The 19324-nt window shown below is 39.3% G+C and overlaps 1 protein-coding gene across 4 annotated transcripts in view; it reads left to right on the top strand.

Annotated features, from left to right (window-relative positions):
* The window catches only part of CDC42BPA (CDC42 binding protein kinase alpha), a 349488-nt gene that overhangs the window by 209710 nt on the left and 120454 nt on the right, over window positions 1–19324 (top strand). For all 4 annotated transcript variants that reach the window (XM_014598104.3, XM_019483101.2, XM_014598103.3 and 1 more), the window contains exons 6-8: window positions 14966–15059; window positions 16807–17007; window positions 17624–17872. In XM_014598104.3, the coding sequence (XP_014453590.2) occupies window positions 14966–15059; window positions 16807–17007; window positions 17624–17872 (544 nt within the window). The remainder of the gene's footprint in view (window positions 1–14965; window positions 15060–16806; window positions 17008–17623; window positions 17873–19324) is intronic.

Consider the following 19324-nt stretch of genomic DNA (forward strand, 5'->3'; position numbering starts at 1 on the left):
GGCCTGGGGCGGGGTGCCAGAATCACCCCCTTTGCCCATAGACTCCACCCTCTGGTGCAAGAGCAGCCATGTCTTAGCTATACTAGGAACTCCAAAGCATCCCCAGCTGCCGCCATTGCTTTAGGGGCAACACCCGGGATGGGCAAAGCATGCAGTGGCAGCAGCTCAGCTGGGGACTATTTAGGACTTGCTGGCATGGGTAAGGCTGTAACCTCTCCCCTACCCCAGCCTCTGTTCTCAGCACTAAGCATGCTGCCCCCCAGAACCCACACCCCCCACCACACCGGAAGCCCCCCACCACATGCTCCCCTCCCTCTGTGTTGGAAGCTGCGCACACCTTCCCCTGTTCTCCTGAGGGTTTGCCCAGAATGCCAGCTCAGCCTTTTTCATCTTTGGGTTCAGGGCTTAATGTAACACTCCTGTCAAAAAGGTTTCCCCTCTTTGTGCTAGGTCATGCTTGCCCATTACCCTGGCTCCTATGCAGTGCACAGGGAAATTAAACCAGCACAATAAAGTTCATGAAGTATTCTCTTTTTCTTTCCCAGGCTCTTGACAACTCTACTGCTATATGCATAAAAGGAATGCATAAAACTGTCTTTTTATTCTGGGGAAACTATAAAACAGTGGGACTTGTAGACTCCATGTTATTCATCCCTCTGCAAATAGGCATTATTGGAAGATAAAAGGTATCCCAGAACAGAAATTAAATGTAAATGTTTAAACATGTTGATTCTTGCTTAAACCAAGGGTTAAAATGATGACCAGTCTTTGTGTGAAACATACACTTAAAAACTGGACAGCTGTGACGAGAATAGACTGGGAAGCCTGATCCAATGTCAAGATTTTCTTTGTAGATGTTTGTATCCTGAGGCATCCTTGGTGCACTGGCTCTCAGAGCCAGTTATACCATGATGGACCATTTTGCATCACGTCTCATATCCAAAGACTTCTTGTTCCAAGCTTTGAACCTCAATATTGCATTGGTTAGGGGCTGGCTTTTAGCAGTTTTTAGATGTTTTTAATTGCTCATCACATTAACATCTACCGCATTAATATCCAAAAAGGATTTTCTTAGGGAACTGATTATCAGACAGCCTAACTACAATGACCAGACCATCTTCAATGTGTCAATAGTAGCTGTTTGTAGACGATAAGTCTGATAGGTCATCCCTAAATGTGTATGTGTGTCAAGGCTGAGGCATGTTTTGGTTGGACAATATGAGGATACAGAGAAGCTTTCCACTTGCAAGTCTGTAATTCAGAATTGTTTTACAATTATGCAATTTGTTTAGAAATTTTTAAATGTTAGAAACTTTAATAATATTTTTTACTTTTAAATTTCAAGGCATTGTCATTGAATTCTGGGGCCTACCTGATTTTTACACAAACATGAGTTTTAGACAAATGCCTGTCACACTGTGGCTTAAACTGTGCTAACAATGTAATTGCCATTGACAATGTAGTGTAAAATTTCCAATGACTATGGCTTGGTTTATGCTGATGGAACTAAGCAGACATTCTGTCAAATGCTAAAGAAATGCAAAATTGCAGATACAGATACAGCTAAACATTTAAAATCCTGTCTTAAATTTAGTTGAGACTTGAACTTAGAGTTTTGATATAGTGCAATCAGCATCTTTATTGCCAAAAGAAAATTGAAAAAGGCTTTCAAATAATTAAACATTATAATTCTGAATTAGAATTGATTAATGAACTGCAGGGTACCTCCAGAGCCTCGGAATACTGTTCTGTAATTATGTCACAATTTATCTTGTTTCAACTGAAGCTTATTTATCTCATTTCCTCAGGATTGTCTCCTTCTTGAGCTTTACAAATTGGATCCAGCTAGTAGCAATTTTTACTAATTTCCCCTGATGATAGCTGGACTCTTTGGACCAAAATAGCAGTCTTAAACCAGCTTTCAATAAAATAGATCATTTTCTTATTACCTCCTTTTGTTTTCCACCAAAGTTTTGATGATTATGCTTTCAGTTTTGTACAGCATGAAGGACCTCCATATTTGCTCACTGTCATTTTTCTTCTGTTTATTTATTATGATTTTTTTTTGCCATATGGTTTCTTCCCTGGTGAAAAATCCCAATAAAATGCTTAATATGAAGTGAAAAAGTCAAGCTGTTCTTAACTATTAAAATTAATGCAGCCAAATGCTGTCCCATGGACTTATGCTTAAGCAATTATAGATTATTTGACATATCTCTAATTAAACTGTCAAAAGTTTTATTTCTATATATTTTGCTTGCACATCAAGTCAACAAGATCCTCATACCTATGTGTATAGGTATTTTTTGCCTGAAGTATTTTAAGCATGTTCTATTCCCCATAAAATGTTGAATCTTAAAATAAAACATATGTTGTAGAGGGAGGGGCGGATTTAGACCAAAACCCGGCATACAGTCTAGACATTCAGTGATATATCAGTATGAATCTGAGCAGACTAAGCAAAATTATCAACTGAATTTTGTAAGCTATGCCTAAATACCAAAAATAGCTCAAAAACAAATCTGAATCTAGTAAAGCAGCTAACAATTGTTGTTTATAATAGGAATTATGGGACATTCTCCATTAAATGTAATGCATTATTATTCATCCATACTCCATGTGATATCCAAATTTGTACTTGCAGAGTTCCAAAGATGTAATGAATAAAAACTTAACTCTAAAAGCTCATTGCTCTACACACTGCAGTCAGGCACAGCAAAGAGGTCTGGAATCAAATTCCCCACCGCCTTGCATTCTGACTGCAGTGAGCTTGACATCAAGCCCCTAGTCTCTCTCTGACTCTCCCTCTGCCTGAGGAAGGGTGTTTGTACCTGAAAGCTTGCAAATAACTATTTTCCAACTATTCATTTGGTCTAATAAAAGATACCACATTTATCCAAAGAACTTTGTCTGCCTATGTCCTTAGACCAACATGGCTACAACCTACACCCCCGGAACAGTTATTTACATGTCAGTTAATCTGATTTGAGGCATTCAGCCTCAACTGAATGTAGTTAAAAATGAAACATCATTTGTATAGTTTCTTTTAATTGTTGCTCCCTATCTCTATCATCTATGAATCTATGAATCTCTTTGCTATGTTTTATATCTCATTTCTTCAAATTAATGGGTGAAGGGATATATTATGCAAATGTAACCATCTGTTTCCTTTCAGCTGATTAGGGTTTCAGAGGAGAAGATATAGCACCTTGAATTGGAGCTACTTTGAGATCCAGATTACTTTCACCAGTTGTGTTAAAAAAAATAGAATAAAAAGAAAAGAGACATTAGGACACAAAACGATTTTTTAAATTAATGCTGTTTCTTGAACTACAACATTTTAGAGAAATCCAGAATTTTACAGGAAATAAACATACTGCAGTACAATAGTTTTCTTTGGCAAATCCATTTTAAAGTTTGTTAGTAAAGGTTTAAACAGTTTGATTTAAAAAATAATAATTTTGTAAGTTCTTTGACACATGATAGGGTATGTGTTCATCAGCCAGTATGTGCACATGGTATTTGCATTCAGGAATGAATGTCAATGCCTGAACAAACCCAAGGTGTGTATGTGTTGGCTGGCAAATGCACACCCTGTTGTGTGTTATTGCTTATTTTATTAGCATTTGAAATTCATAAAGAAAATCAGATATCATACGGTAAATACTTGGGTGTTTCCAAAATAGTTGTCTGAGGAGCAAAAATTGATTAAAGGAGCAACATAAGTCTTTGGAGCAAGCTTTTCTTTTTTTAATAAAGAAAAATAAAATTAAAAGTTAGCATTGGCCACATATATAAATTACCCTCTAGGCCTCACTAACTTTAGATTTTTAAATATCTTGCAGGCTGTAATGCAGAAGAACTAGGTTCAATTCCTGACTGCCACTGAGTTGCTGCAGAATTTGGAACAAAGTATTTCTTTCTCTGTGGCTGTGGGTAAATGGTATAAGGCAGCTTTGTACTGAGCTTGAAACAGTATAGCCCCATTAATGCAGTATAGCATGTGGGTTAATAAGTTCTGCCTCTCAGCAGAGCTAATTGTCTTGTATACAGTGACTTATTACTATACTGTACTGCTTCTAGATCATCAGTTACTGCTCAAAGAACTAGTGCAGGGTGTCTCAGTGCAGAGCTGCCTTATGTTATAGACATGCATCTTAGCTGGTAAAAAGGAGATGATAATACTACATTTTTCCATCTCGCAAAATTTTAGTCTATTTATCTTGTCAGATTTTCAGATTAGGGGCAATTTCTTGCTCTGTGTATATATTATGCTGGGGCCCATCTGTGCCATTACAGTACTACTGCCAATATCTTGATTGTTCTTGGTGAAAGAACATTGTAAAACTGCATGCATGTTTTTAATCAGTACACCGTGTAACAAGGGATCCTGCACTGTTACTACCATTCACCAGGAATTTGGGACTTGCCCTTTGTGGTTCAGTCCAGCTCCCTTTGAAATCAGTGGTAGTTTGTCCACTGACTTTAATGAGAGCTACATCAACTGTATGATGCCTAAGGTACTAGGATGCTTTGAAACAAGAGGTGAAGTATTGCATGGTATTTTATATCCTGTTCCTCTCAGTAAGGACCAAGGGAAAAAACAGGATATTATAAACTAAAGAAATTGGTTTTTAAAAACGAAAATCATGAAACTATCTTGCTTTTCTCTCCCTTGTGCCTATTTTACCTGTTATGACTTTTGTCCTACAAATTTTAGGTCTGGTTATAGTCCTGTGGCCTTCAAAGCTACTCACATTGCCTTCATTTTAGAAGGTTCAAGCCTTTACTTTTCAGCTTAAAAGGGCAGAGCATTGTTTTATTAATATTCAAAGATAGCACAGTTGTTTGGATACTATGTGAACTAAGATGCATATGTAGTGCGTGTGCATGTGCGCATGTGTGAAAACTAATACCTACACATGGAATGTGTTTATGTGAATGTGTGTGTATCCAGTAGAAACTGAGTTATTCAGAGCACAGTAAAAATCAAAAGATAATTATATTTAAAAGGTAGAATTGTTCATAGGTCTCAAGCAGAGGAGGAGAGGAGTGTCTTTAGGTAGAAATGCACTGGAGCCTTGATAAGTGGCATAGTCATAGGATTATAACATATTCCAGTTCCCTTGCGCAGCTGATACGTGCAGCCTTTCTTACTGAGATTATTGAGGAATTGCTGCCAACTACCCAAATCTAATCTGGCTTCCGTGCATATTGCTGTTTTTGCCAGGTGGAGCTTATTTCCAGCTTGGTTCACTGCAGCTGAGGTAAGTTGAATTTGGCAAATTCAGCACTTGATATCACCCCTGAATTTATAATGGAAAAGTGAAGTAAACTCTCCTTTGAAGTAAACTCTCACACTTGAAGTCCTGTAGGGTTAACTGTGACGAACTCAAATCAGGTGATTACTAGCCTTGCTGGGAGTTTACCAAACATAATTTTGTGGGCATCCCTCAGGGCTGTCAGGTCTGAATTGCTGAATGTATTAATAAAAACTTTGTAAGCACCAGATTACCTACTTTATTTGAAATGTAGCCAAACATCGATGTATTTTCATTTATTTATTTTGGTGGGTGTAGCTTAAATGCTCTAGGAAATGGGGCAAAGGGAAGAAAATTGTTTCTGCATCAGAAGAGAATGGCACAGAGAGTCCACCAAAGTTCTGACACTTGAAGAAAACTTTGGATGCTGAAGGAATGCTGGAGAGTAAAGGTCCAGCTGTTCTAGCAGACAGATTCTTGCTAATACTTTTCTTAAGGTAAATAACTTGGCAAAAGGAAATGCTGCTTATTGTAAGACTATAATTACAACCATTAACTGTCTGCTTCTGACATTTATTTTTTATAATTGTTCAGAATGTATGTACATGTCTAAAGGAGAAATGAAATGCTATAGTATTTTCAATTACTTTTAAGCCATCTGGAGTAGTTACCCTGTGCCTACGAGCTAAGCCTGAATTCATAATTTGATTTTGGGTTTACATCACAAAGGGGACAGAGTGTAGTCACAGCAAACTTAGTGCATACCCTCTACAATTCACACTTTACTGTTAGCGGGACTAATATACCATGAGCCTTACTGACTATATAGGAGAGAAGTAATTATAAGGCTAAAAATTTAATATTTTTATAACTTTGTAATGTGAAGGTGGAATAAAAAAGCTTATCCATGAGGTCATTTTTTGTGTTTATCCAGTAAATGGTAAATCAGCTATAATTCTAAGGCACGCTACTTTAAAAGGGACATTTCATATAGTCATTCTTCATACAGGACTCCTTCATACAGGAGTCACTGCATTTAGAGCCAGATCATCCCCTTTACTGCTATTTAGGGCGACCACCTTTTCAAAATGCAAAAATGGGACACCGAGCTGCCCTGCCACGCTCTATCCTCCTGTGCCAGGTCCTGCCTATTGGGCCACAGAGGCCTCTGGGGGAGGGCAGCAGGGCAGGGAGCCCTGAGCCTGCAACAGGCAGCCCATGTCCACCCCTGCCTTGTGTACAAATCTGGAGGGGCATGTACCCCTCTCATGCTCCCCTCCCCAGGAGTGTGTGCAGCAACAGGGAGCCAGCCCCCCCTGCTACCTCCCAGATGAGCCGCCCATGGCTCCATCCCACTCTCTCTCCAGGCCCCATGGCTGCACTTTCCCACTCCAGCTCCAGGCCCCATGCACTGCTCTGGCTGAGCAGCACCTCCAGCCAAGGCTGCCAACCCTGCTGCATTCCCTCCCTCACTGTGGGGGCCTCAATCCCCACCCCCCACTCCTTTCGTGTTGCCTATGCCCCCTCCCCCCCATAGACTTACCTGCAGGCAGCTATGGAAACTGCTCTCCATTGCTGCCTGGCTGTATTGCTGGCCACGTGCATGTGTGTGCATGCCCCCTGCTACCCCCAGCCCCAAGCAGCAAACAGAAAACCCGGATCCCTGCACAAGATATTCCTATGGTTTGACTGTGTCTAGGGGAATCCAGGACAAATGCTGTCCCAGAGTCATTCAGCCTGGGACCAGAACTTGATCTTTATATTTTGGGACTGTCCTGCCTAATTAAGGACCGGTGGTCACCGTACTGCTATTCCAGTGTTCCTTATCTTTAGACAGGCGGGGCCTTAACCACTTTGTTTCAGGAAGCAATCTATTTGGATCTGCCAGAGAGCCTCTGGCTCTCTTGCCTTTTTGACCCTCCTGTGCAGTTATATTCCTTCTGTGACATATAACGGTTGCAAAGGCAATGCTGTTGCTTCAGATCTGGTGACCTTTGTTTTTGAGAAATAGAAATTACAAAGATTACAAAGAACATAAAGTACAGCAGAGAATATACTGGGAGTTCTTTCTTTTTGCTTATTGAGATATGTACAGATGTCTGTAGTGTATTGTTTGGTTCCCAATATTGGCATGTTTGTTTTCAGTTTCTAAAGGATTTTAGCATGATTTTCAAAATGCACATTGTTGAGCTGGCTCAGCAGTATGATCCTTTCTAAATGCTCCCACCAACAGTATTTCATATCCCCTCTGGTGTATTAAGTCCATTATCGTAGGTTGCCACCTCAGGACTTTTCAGCTGGGCTTTGTCCCTCCCCCAAGCATCTCTCAGGAAGCCTTAGTACTAGGCAGTCTTTCACTGTGCTGCTCTTTGCTGCCTGGAGCTTCTTCCAACCTGCCCCAGTTACTTACAGTCCTTCAGCAAACAAAGGGACCAAAGGAACCTTATTGTCCTGGTCCCTGAAATGGATCTGTTGTGACTTCTGGCTTCCTTTCCCAGGTTCATCCTCCTCCTGGCACAGAGGTTCCCTGCCTCTGGTGCTTCTCCAGGCTACAGGCTCTTCCTCTCTCCTCTGGCTGCCACATCTTGCCTTTGCCCCAAGGCAAGGGTTATGGCATTGTAGCAGTGTAGACAGCTGAGGGTGAACCCAGGGCCTCGCCTGGAGAAGGTGAGGGGTTGGGGTTGGATGGAAGGGGGGATCATGCCTGTGCAGCATAGTAATGGGGGTGTGGAGGGGGTGTTTGGTGGGGTTATCCTATTTCCAGTTTCAAAAAAGAGGATACCTGTCAGGGAGGAGGAGGGTAATATGATAGGGGGGGCAGTGACATGTCCATGCCCTGCTCCTGCCCCTCACTCCCAAACCACAGCCCTCTGGTACCCCTCACTCCTGACCCACAGCCCCTTACCCCCCCAGAGTCCTGCCATTACCCCTCACTCCTGACCCACAGCCCTTTGCTCCCCCAGCCCTGCAAGCATCACCTGGCTGCTCCACCCCTGCAAGCACAAGCACCAGTGCGGCTTGGCCACACATCTCCCTGCTGCCTCTCCCCTGCTCCCTTCCCCTGCTGAAGGGGCAGGCACCTCCCCCACCCTGCTGTAGCCCAGTGCCAGGGAAAACATTGACGCTGAAGAGAGCAAAATCCCAAATCCCAGACATTTGTTGATATTTAAAAAAACCTTTCAGATGGAGATGGGAGCACCCAAAAAGAGGACATGTCTGGGAAAACCCAGATGTATGGTAATCCTAGTGCTGGGTGCAGCAGTATAGGGTGTGCCTGCACAGGTATGATGCAGCCATAGGGAGAGGGAGCATGTTTGGTGTGCCTGGTGCAGTCTGTGTAGTGTGCAGCCCCTGGGGCATGTGGCCCCTACGAGTTTAAAGTTGGACAGTGCTGCTTTATCCAGTTCCTTACAAACTAGCACAGGTGAACCTTGAGACTAGGGGGAGACTTTAATACCACCAGCATAATTTTTCAATAAACTTAATAGTGGTTTTAAAGGGGAACATTAGTAACTAGCTACATGCGTCTTCTCTGGATTTCTGTGAAACCTTAACAATTATAATGAAAACCCACTTGTGAGCTCAAAGGAATATATATTTATCCTTCAATATTCTTTATTCACTGTTGCTTTATAAAAAAGATGGCTATCTGATGTGCAAAATTTGCTTTTTAAAATAACAGTCTGAGCACACATAATTAAACCATACTTGCAAAAACAATTATGCAATAATTGCTGTTGTCTTCTTGACAGATGTGCTTGCTCTTGGGTTTCTTACACTGGTATGAAGTATGGTACAAATTTAACTGTGCTTAACATTCATGTATAATATAATACATAATACTTTCTGTTTGCAAAGGCCTCAGCATTTTTCTAGTAATTCAGTGTCTTTGAAATGAACCCAGACAAAAAAAAAGGCTTTTTTTTGTAACGGCCTTAAAAGGCTATACTGCAGATTTACCAACTCTCAAAGGAAATAGTTTACTCTTGAGCCTTAGTAAACAAATAGAATTTCTCTCAGGTTCATTAGCAGAGAAATCAAAATGAGTGGCAATAATCCCGCTGTAGTCCCAGATCAAACCATTGCTTATATTACAACAGTTATAATGCAAAATAACTTTTTTAATTACGCTTAAAGAAAATAAACTCATTTTAAAGAGAGATGTGTGACCCCATTCAGATGGACCAATCTGAAGTTTGAACAAACCTCAGATTAAAGTGGAAACTATTACAAGTTTTTAAAACGTTGTGTTAATATTTGTAATGCTAGTTTTATTTTTCACAGGCATCTGCACTTTCCATTTCTATCTGGAAGTGCAGTTACAAAAATCTCATGAAAGCATTTGTTTTCACAGCACTTTCAGACTGATCAGAAATAGAAAGTACCTAATTTCTGATGAGACAGTCTGTTCTGAGAAGAGTTGCCAGCTCAGGGACTTGATCCTGTGCAATACCAAACTTCTCCTGCAAGATTCGGAGGCCCTCAAATCCCACTGCAATTCACAGGAGTTGGTGCATTCAGCAGCTCGCATGATACTTTAGCCTCAGAAATGGTTTAAATACAAATCTGGACCTAAGGAGGTTCCTGCCTTCAAACTTTTGGAGCTTTTTGATTTCACATGTCACTCATTCAAAAAGGAATGTAAGCTTGTTCACAGAGGAATGGCAAAGTATTTCTCCTCCTCCCAGCCTGTCTATTACTGGTCCACAGAGAAGATGATAATCTACTACCAGGCACTGCCTTAGCTCAGATGGCAGACATCTGTGCTCTGCTGCTAAAAGTTCCAATCCTGTGATGATCCTTGTGAGTATCGGTATGATTCCACATAATAGAATTTCTGATTTTCAGTTTCTTTTTGAAAAAAGGCCTAGGCGATTACTGTCAGATTGACCTTTAAAAGAACAGCATAAATAAGGTTGCAAAATTAAGCATGCTAAAATAGGACATGCCAGGATTACGGCTGGAGGCTACACTAAGATTGCCCAGGCAACCTGTAACCTGGCATTTCCCAAATTTTGTGTGGCTGGTCTTTCAGCCATTTTAAAAAATATATAATTGAAGGGAGGAGGGGTGTTGGTGTTAAAATAAAGAGTAGAAGAGTTGGAATGGGAAGGCATTTAAAGAAAGGTTACTGCTTTCATTGTGAAGATCTTGACAAACTCCCACTAAACTAAGGGGAAGAATTGTGCATTTTGATTTGTTATCTATTCAAACGAGTAGAAACCTGTGTATATCAGTGAAGCTCTACTTCCTTCAGAGGAAGTATACCCATTCCCCAAGCTGAGGATCTGGCCTTCATTGTTTATAAAACAAAAAAATACTTTTATCCACATAATTAATAGTCACTTGGAGGAATTTGAAAAATGGGATGAATCAAGCACACCACCTTAAGTCCTCTGTCACAGTGCCAATCTTCCATCTTTGTGTAATTAATGAACAATGATGATGGAACAGCTAAATGCTGTGTAGCATAGGAGGAGGACGCTGAGAGGCTTATGCGGGGATGACCATTCCATGTATCTGCTTAGAGCTCCCCCCAAAGGTTTCATCCACCGGTTCTGGCCTCTACCCGCTGTTTCTGCTATAAGGCTACCATTTCCATTTCAATGTGTGGCTGACGGAGCAGAGATCTTACAGGAAAAGCTTGCAGAATGTAGAAAGTATATTTTTTTACACCTTGTAATAGGAGGTGAACATCTGGCCCTGTGAGATGATAACAAGAGGTATTTATCCCTACATGGCATTTTCAGTGCCCTCTGCACGCTTGTGTGTACACGCATAGGGACAGTCACAGCAAGATTTTCCTTGTGTGTGTCCTGTGGATTGTGTGTACTTACTGTCTCCATATTCTTCTTAATCTCTTGGGTATATACTGAAAGATGGATATTTTGGGTAAATAGTGCCTCAAAGGTAATTTATGTTTTTGTTTATCTTGAAGTAGGACCAGATTTTTAAATGTAATTTGATTTTAGATTTATTTTTACAAAGTATTTTACATCTCAGAGATGTTTCCAGAGACATTGATAGTGTTTTTTTAAGAATATATTTAACGAATGTTGTGCTAGATCAGTATGAAAAAATCTCTAAAGCTGAAAGTTGTAATTCTTTAGCACATGCAGTGTCAGCAACATTGTGCAAAAGTGGAACTAAAGAATTTTATTTAGAGGGTTCTCAGAGCTACTTCCGCAGTTTTACATTTTGATTCTCTTTTATTTTGTACTGCATTCTGAAATGTGAAAATGCAATTTCTGTAACAATATTTGCCTTTCTAGTGTGGTAGTCTTTATTAGACTGAAACACTCCAAACCAATAGCTTAAAAAAAGTTATGAACATTTGAGCTTTTTTGTTTGTATATCAGTTGTTTCTGCATTCAAATACCAAATACAGTAAAAACAAATGAAATGCATAAAAGACTAATTTTAAATTTGATATGAGTCAGAAGAGAATATTTCTCAGTGTTCTCTTCATGAAGTGCTATAGTGATCATCATTTAAAAAAGAACAGTAACTACTATCTGTACTTACTGCACAGTGGTATCTGAGGCAAAACAGTATTAATTTATTCTAAGGTAGCCTTAACTCTGTACTCTGTGGTATCCTTTTTTAAATGTTCAAGTCACAGAAAACAGCTTGGAAGGCATAAAGGGCCAGATCTAAACAGGCTTCTACACAAAATGTAGATGTCTAAAGCCCTTGGCAGATATTACATTCATCATGCAATTAACAATAACATGCCACACAGTCAACCAATTTCTGGCACCATAAAATGGCAAGCCAGCCACAAAGATGTTCCACATTTAAATTGAGTGTGTAGTGGTGAGCCAGGGGCTCCCCCTTCCTAGTAAGTTTAAACCTGCACTCTGGAGAACACAGCAGGGTCTGCACAGCATGTGGACTTCCAGATACTGAACAGGGAAAGCTGATGTAGGGCTACTGTGCACACAGGTTTAAACTTGCCAGGCAGTAGAAGTCCATCTGCTCCCACCTCACAGCACCTATAAACCTAGATGCAGGGCAACCCCATGCTAAACTGTATCACAAGCAGCTTTCAGCTTGCCTTAAAGGGCAACCAGTTATTCACAAATAATAAATTAATCCTGTATTCATTGTTATAAACAATGTGTATCAAGTCTATCCATAATATATCTTTTCTATATACAATAGCTTCTTGAAACTTATCTGAGACTATTTCATTTTTTTGTAGTACATAAGGCAGTGCATTGACATCTTACCCTGAATGCTGGAGTACCTTTTATCATGCCATTCAAATAATGATCTCTCAATTTTTCATTATAAACCCTTAATTGCACAGATGTATAGCTCAGTTATAAAAATGTTGCTCTGAGTTGAAAGATAACCTGTATGGCCTCAAGCTAGGAATATAGAGTTTGTTTGGCAACATTTGATTAAAATTTGTTTAGTCCTTTATAAGAATGAAGTAATGTTTTTAGTTGCTTTTTTCTTTCTTATCTCTCTGCCACATCAACCTCATTACTTATTTGAAAGCTAACATTTGTTGCAAAAATCCATTCCTCATACAAGTTTTGAATATTTTGGGTGTCTCTCAGATGAAAATACTGTGATTGTCATATTTTTGATACATTAAATTGAAACAACGTTTGTTTAAAGATACTGAGCAGTTGCAGTTTCTTCATGTGCCTAGCAACCAGTATCCTGATCCTTCAGATGACTGCATATAGGTGTGCCCTTACAGTCACTTGCGAAACTGTGGCCCTGTTCTGAATTTCAGATTTCTTACTGTCAGTTATCTGAGACATTAAAGTCTTAAAAGAAGAATGATCAGATTTACATCTTTAAGGCTGAGGTTATGCCCACGTTGTTTTCAATGCAGAGGCAAGGCCTAATTTGGATTTGTATACAATATGGTCAGTTAAAGTAGTGCACGTTTTATAAATTTTTTTTGAGTATGCTTTCAGTAGAGAATTTTTGTTTTTTAAAATGTAACATGAAACGCCCCTAAATTCTACTAAATAGTTCCTGCAATCTGTTAGATTAATTCAGTTACAATTCTAAATTCCTTGGTTTTGATAGTTTTAAGATATGCTCATCACATTAGTCAAATTAAATCTATGGTATAAAGGTCTTAAGTGGGGTTGTTTTGTTTTGGTTTGGTTTGTTTTTACAGCCTTTTTGTACTCTTTCCTCTTAAAGGGACTTCATAGCAGTTAAAGTTGGTGTGAGCATGTGAAGATTGTAAATTTTGAAGATGAAAGTCAAAATGTTGGTCCTAGTTTCCCTGGTGTATGTCAACTATAGTGCCACTTTAAACAATTCATTTACCCTTCTGTAACATATAATGCAATTTGCCCTACGAAGCCAAATTCTTTACTGGCTTAAACTGACTCCTTTAAAATTACTATTAAATTGCAATTAATAGTATGTTAGAAGCACTGATATACAGTATATCAGTGGTATATTTGCTTCTGACATACTATTATTCACAGTAATTTCAAAGGAGTCAGTTTAGGCCAGTAAAGAACTTGGCTTTGTAGGGCAAATTGCATTATACGTTACAGAAGGGTAAATGAATTGTTTAAAGTGGCACTATAGTTGACATACACCAGGGAAACTAAGACCAAAATTTGATATACAGGTTAAACTCTGTATATCATTGGTATATTTACTTCGGACATATGCCATGATGGACCCAGCCATTTCTGTATGACTTGTGCTACCTGCAGAGCTCTGATCATAAAGTTAGAGAGTTGTATTTGTTCCCGCACTCCAGCTGCTTTCAGCACAAAATGCAGCAGCCAACCACTAGACTGGCAAGTATCAGGTTTCTTGAGTTATTATTTACATTTAAAAAATGTTAAGTGAAATACTCAGAGAACACTTTGGTTTTAAAACCACTTTGTTCTTACAGGAGAATTGTATCTATATGTGTACATGGTTGGCCGCTTGGTTTTCTAAGTAGCTAAGTAGCTTTTAAAAAAAAGGGTGATTCAGAAAATGGATTTGTGTTCTCGGGCCGGTGCATGTTGTGTGCTCCAAGGGTGTCCCCTTATGTTTTGTGAGCAGGGTGGGGAAAAAAGCTGCAGGTTTTCCATGAAGAACTGTCAACAGGTCTGTAAAATGACATTATCAGGTGTTTCAGAAGAAATGGACAAATGTCCTTTGAATGGGCAATCAAAGCAATAACATGCGAACTTTGAAGGGGGAGTACATAACAGAAACGTGTGGATAAAAGATACTAAACCTTAATGGTACAGAGATTATTGCAGGGCTTCATTAACTTTGTTCCAAAGTTTTATGAGGGAGGCTTTTTCTTAGCCAAGTGCCAATATGTGAATCAAAAATACTCCTCTAGACATCTTGAAATGATTTAGACTTCTCTGTTATTTCAGTAAAGTTATAAATAATAGCATAGGGTATGGAATGCATAGGGCTATGCAGAGACTACCATTGCTTTCTTTATATACAAGTTCTCTGTGTGGTATGTGGGACTTGCCCAATTATTACTGTCATTAATGGGAGTTAAATTATTAAATCTTATCACAATTTTTCTGTTGCATGTACAAGCTGGATAGCAAATGTTTCATAGATATAAATAAAACCATATAGGGAGCAACTGCTCCCTGCCTTCACTGTCAGTGAATGAAAAAAAAAGTTTCTAGATTATTACTCAGGAGACTGCATTATGTTTTTCCTCAAGCTAATCCTTAAATGTGTTTTGTTTGCAGGGATATTAAACCAGATAACATCTTGATGGATATGAATGGACATATTCGGCTAGCAGATTTTGGTTCTTGTCTGAAACTCATGGAAGATGGAACGGTAAATTAGAAAGAATGGCACAGTTATAATATTCCTTCAATCATCTTTCTTTTCTGTCGTATGTTTGGTACTGAAATTTTGGCTCATAAAGCAATAATCCTATCTATGAAGGCAAATGTCATTTTAAAATGCAATTACAAAATATTAAATATTATTTCAATTTATTTTGTGTTAAATATATTTTAGTGCATTTAATTAAAATGGTTAATCAATGCAGTTTGCATAATCAAAATTGAATACATAACCATTGGAAAGATTCAAGACATCCACTTTTGAGCTATGTACTATTGTAAATGCTCATGTAAAGCCCACATTGATGTCAGTGTACTCAGAAGAAGCTGTATGACATAAGCAGGATGAAGAGTACTTGATATCACATCACCCTGGTGGAGCACTTTTTTTTTTAACTTCTAGTACAACAGATTAAAAGGGAGTTCCAGCATTTGATAATTATGCCTTGAATTTCTACAAGGTATTTGCATTAATACTGTATTTACCCAAGTCCAAGATGACTTTGAATTTTAGATGACACACAAAAATTAGATTCTAGACATGGAAAATATATGAATTTGTTAAAGTTTTCTATGTCTAGAATCTAATTTTTGCAGGGTCTTAAATTCATCCCACCACTGTAGCGGGGCACACAGCAGCAGGAAGGATAAGCAGCAGGGTGTCAAGTAGCCTGACCTTTGTCACCTATCCCCCCCTGCTGCCTGCCCCCACAGTTGCATTCCTAGTGCTTGCCCCCACCCCCTGCTTGGCCCCCCTGTCACTTGCTCCCCTTCCACCTGCCCCCCACACCACCTCCCTTCCCTTCTGCTTCCTGCTTGGGCTCCCCCTACTGCCTGCCTCCTGCCCCCTTCTGGCTACCGTAGAGCTAGGGCCAGAGCAGCAGCCAATAACAGCTGTTGCATGACCGGGTTGGGGCCAGAGGCACATGCTTCCTGGAGTGGGGCCCCAGCCAGAGCTTCAAATGGAAGGTAAGTGATGGAAGAGAGAGAAAGGAGAAGGGGCACAGGAGACAGAAAAGGCATGGGGAAGGAGAGGCAGGTGGTGGTGAAGGTCCTTTCCCCCTGCTTGTACTCAGGTCTAAGACAAGAGGCTTTTTTCCCCATGTTAACTGGGGTGGAACCTCCTCTTAGATTCATGTAAATATGATATTTGTGATTAGCAATGAAATTATTGCTTTATAATAACTGCAAGCCCCAAAACTGCCTTATTTGGAATTAATCACATTTCAGAGCAAAACTAAATTATTGGATTAGCCTATCATTTTTTTTCAGAATGTTTGAAATATTGAAGTGCTTGGGACACATTTAGCTTATTTCATGAATAACTGTTTAGAAAACCTTTCTTTGTTAGATTTCACTGTTACAATTTGAACACTAAACTGAACTTACATAAATAGACACATGATCCTATTCACAGAGCACTGTCTCTAAGATCATAGGCAGGTATCACAATTGTAGCAACATTAAAGGATACTGGTATAAGCGTTTTAGTTGCAGCTGTTATGTCTATATAATTCTGTAGTGATACAGATATAGTGAAACCATTACAATGTTAATCCTGTTTAGCTCACTTACATCTCTACAGGTTCATGCAGACATAACAGTTAAATCATAGCAGCTGATGTACATTCCTGTGCTGCAGATCCCCATGCCCTTTTGGAGCAGGTAAAAAGTATGTTTGTCCATACCCTAATAGTGAAAACTATTGTTAATAATGGAAATACTAACTCTCACAGGTCCAATCTTCAGTAGCAGTTGGAACCCCAGACTATATCTCTCCAGAAATCCTGCAGGCCATGGAAGATGGAAAAGGGAAGTATGGACCTGAATGTGACTGGTGGTCCCTAGGCGTTTGCATGTATGAAATGCTTTATGGAGAAACTCCATTTTACGCAGAGTCCTTGGTGGAGACCTATGGGAAAATAATGAACCACAAAGTTAGTGCTTGTTTTCTCTCTCTTTCTCTCCCCTTCCCTTTCTAATTAAACAATTTTTAATGAGTAAAAAGAATGATCTTAAGTTTATTTAAAAAGAGAATTGTTTTGTAATAATTGTGTTCATGTTCATAAATCCTGAGTATAAATGTGATCTCCCTACCTTGCAGTTTCTGGTAATGGATTTCAGCTGGTTTTATTTTTGGATAAAATAGTTCAAAACTAAAAATCTGGACATATAAGAGCAGTCCTTAATTCACTGCAAGAACTAAGGTTTGGCTATGTTACATCACTTCTTTTGCTCCAGTTCTTTCTTGTGGATCCATTTGTTGGCTTAGAGAAGGGGTTTTTAAACTTTCTTCCACCTGGAAGTAAAGATAGAATCCAAAAATATACATGAGACTCTAAATAAACAAAAAGCAGAGGACAGTTATAACATTTTCAGTATTTTCGATCATCTGGGGAAGTCTTTTTCCTAGAAACCTTATTACATTCATTTAACCATAAGAGCCTGGGTATTTACAAAGCTCTATTTCTCTACAGAAATGTTCACTAAGGAACCTGACTTTTCTGGCTTTTTCTTGATAATAAAATATCCTTCCATGTTTTATTCTTCAAGGAGAGATTTCAGTTTCCTGCACAAGTAACAGATGTCTCAGAAAATGCAAAGGACCTCATCCGAAGGCTCATTTGCAGTAGGGAGCATCGACTTGGGCAAAATGGGATTGAGGACTTTAAGAACCATCCATTTTTTGCCGGGATTGACTGGGATAACATTCGGAACTGTGAAGCACCTTACATCCCAGAAGTCAGCAGTCCAACTGATACATCAAACTTTGATGTGGATGATGATTGCTTAAAAAACTCTGTAAGTATATGAATGATAAACCTTTTTGCCCTCAATTCCTGATTTCCTTTATTTATGCTCATTTAAAAATTGACATTTTAATTCCAGATTACTTTGGTCATGCTGCAATATATTTTCTAATACCATTAGTAGGTAGGCATCTTTGTTTTTCCAAAGAATGAAAAACTGTTGATTATTTGGAGCCTGATCTTGCAAACACTTAATAATTTGGCTTGGGTTGTAGAGAATGCTCAGCAAATCCTCATGTGAGGCAAATTACAAATCTAGTTTACTGTTTGCAGAAACAGGCCCTTTAAATCCACACAGGAGAAATAATGGCTGTATAAGTGCAGCACCCTGTAGACAGAAAGTGGTATGCCGCATAAAAACTTGCTGGTGGAACACCATTGATGCTTAGATGCAGGGTTGCATGACTCTTCCCATTATTGCCCTCTATTCATAATTGCTTAAAGTTTTGCCAGTCTGTAATCCTTATGACTGAAATTTTTCAAGTTTGGCTTCTGCTTTGGATTGAATTTTTGGGAAGCCTGAGTTCAAGCTGTTCAGTCACCCTCGGGGCACAACTAGTGAAAATAAGTAATTTTGCCACTATGTAGATGTTTTATAGGTGTTTATTTGAGTAGCTTTAACATTTCTATGGTTTTGAACAGTAATTTTGGAATGTAGGTAGGGGCTTAGGATTTCCTGGTAGAAAAAAAAAGTGTCTCAGAACACAGGAAAATAGTGTGCACTGGAACAGGTGAAGGCTTAGTCCTGAAGCAAGACATTCTGGCTGCCAGCCAGAGCATCTCTACTACTTCATTTGTGCCCCCATGTGCCAGGAGGAGCTGGGCAAGGGAAGTTTGCCCAAGGCAGGACAGTGTATTCCGCAACAAAGTGCACATGTAAAGGCATGTGCTGAGGCACAAAGCAACACAAATTTGTACTGCTACATTTTGGGCCGCTACAAACTCATGCCCTTGCATGTCTGCATACAGCATGGGAGGTCAAAGATATGTACTTCCAAATTCAAACTGGATCGCACCATTATTGTTTAGACTTCATTTTCTAGATGCCTAACTTGAAACACCAGGGGTCTGATTTTTCAGAATTGCTGAGCCTGTACAGCAACTTTTGAAACCAGTAGGATCAGTGCATTCTCAGGACCCCTGAAAAACTTGACTCCATGCACCCAAAGTAAGTGGACACTTTAAACTTTTGTTGCAAATATTGGCCTTTGCATCACAATTTCCCATGTGCAAATTGGGGGTGATAATACCCCCTATCTCACAAAGGTGAGAAAATGAATTAATGGCTATGAGTTGTTCCGATACCATTAGTTACCATAGTTGTTCAAAGACCATAGTAAGCACCACAGAAAAGTTTATGAAGGGTTTTTTTGTTTGTTTGTTTTTGTTTACTCATGTAGGATTTAAATAAATGAGGTTTGGTACTTCACTTAGTGCTGAGGAT

The sequence above is a fragment of the Alligator mississippiensis genome, chromosome 1 (genome assembly GCF_030867095.1).
Source record: "Alligator mississippiensis isolate rAllMis1 chromosome 1, rAllMis1, whole genome shotgun sequence".
Lineage (NCBI taxonomy): Eukaryota > Metazoa > Chordata > Crocodylia > Alligatoridae > Alligator > Alligator mississippiensis.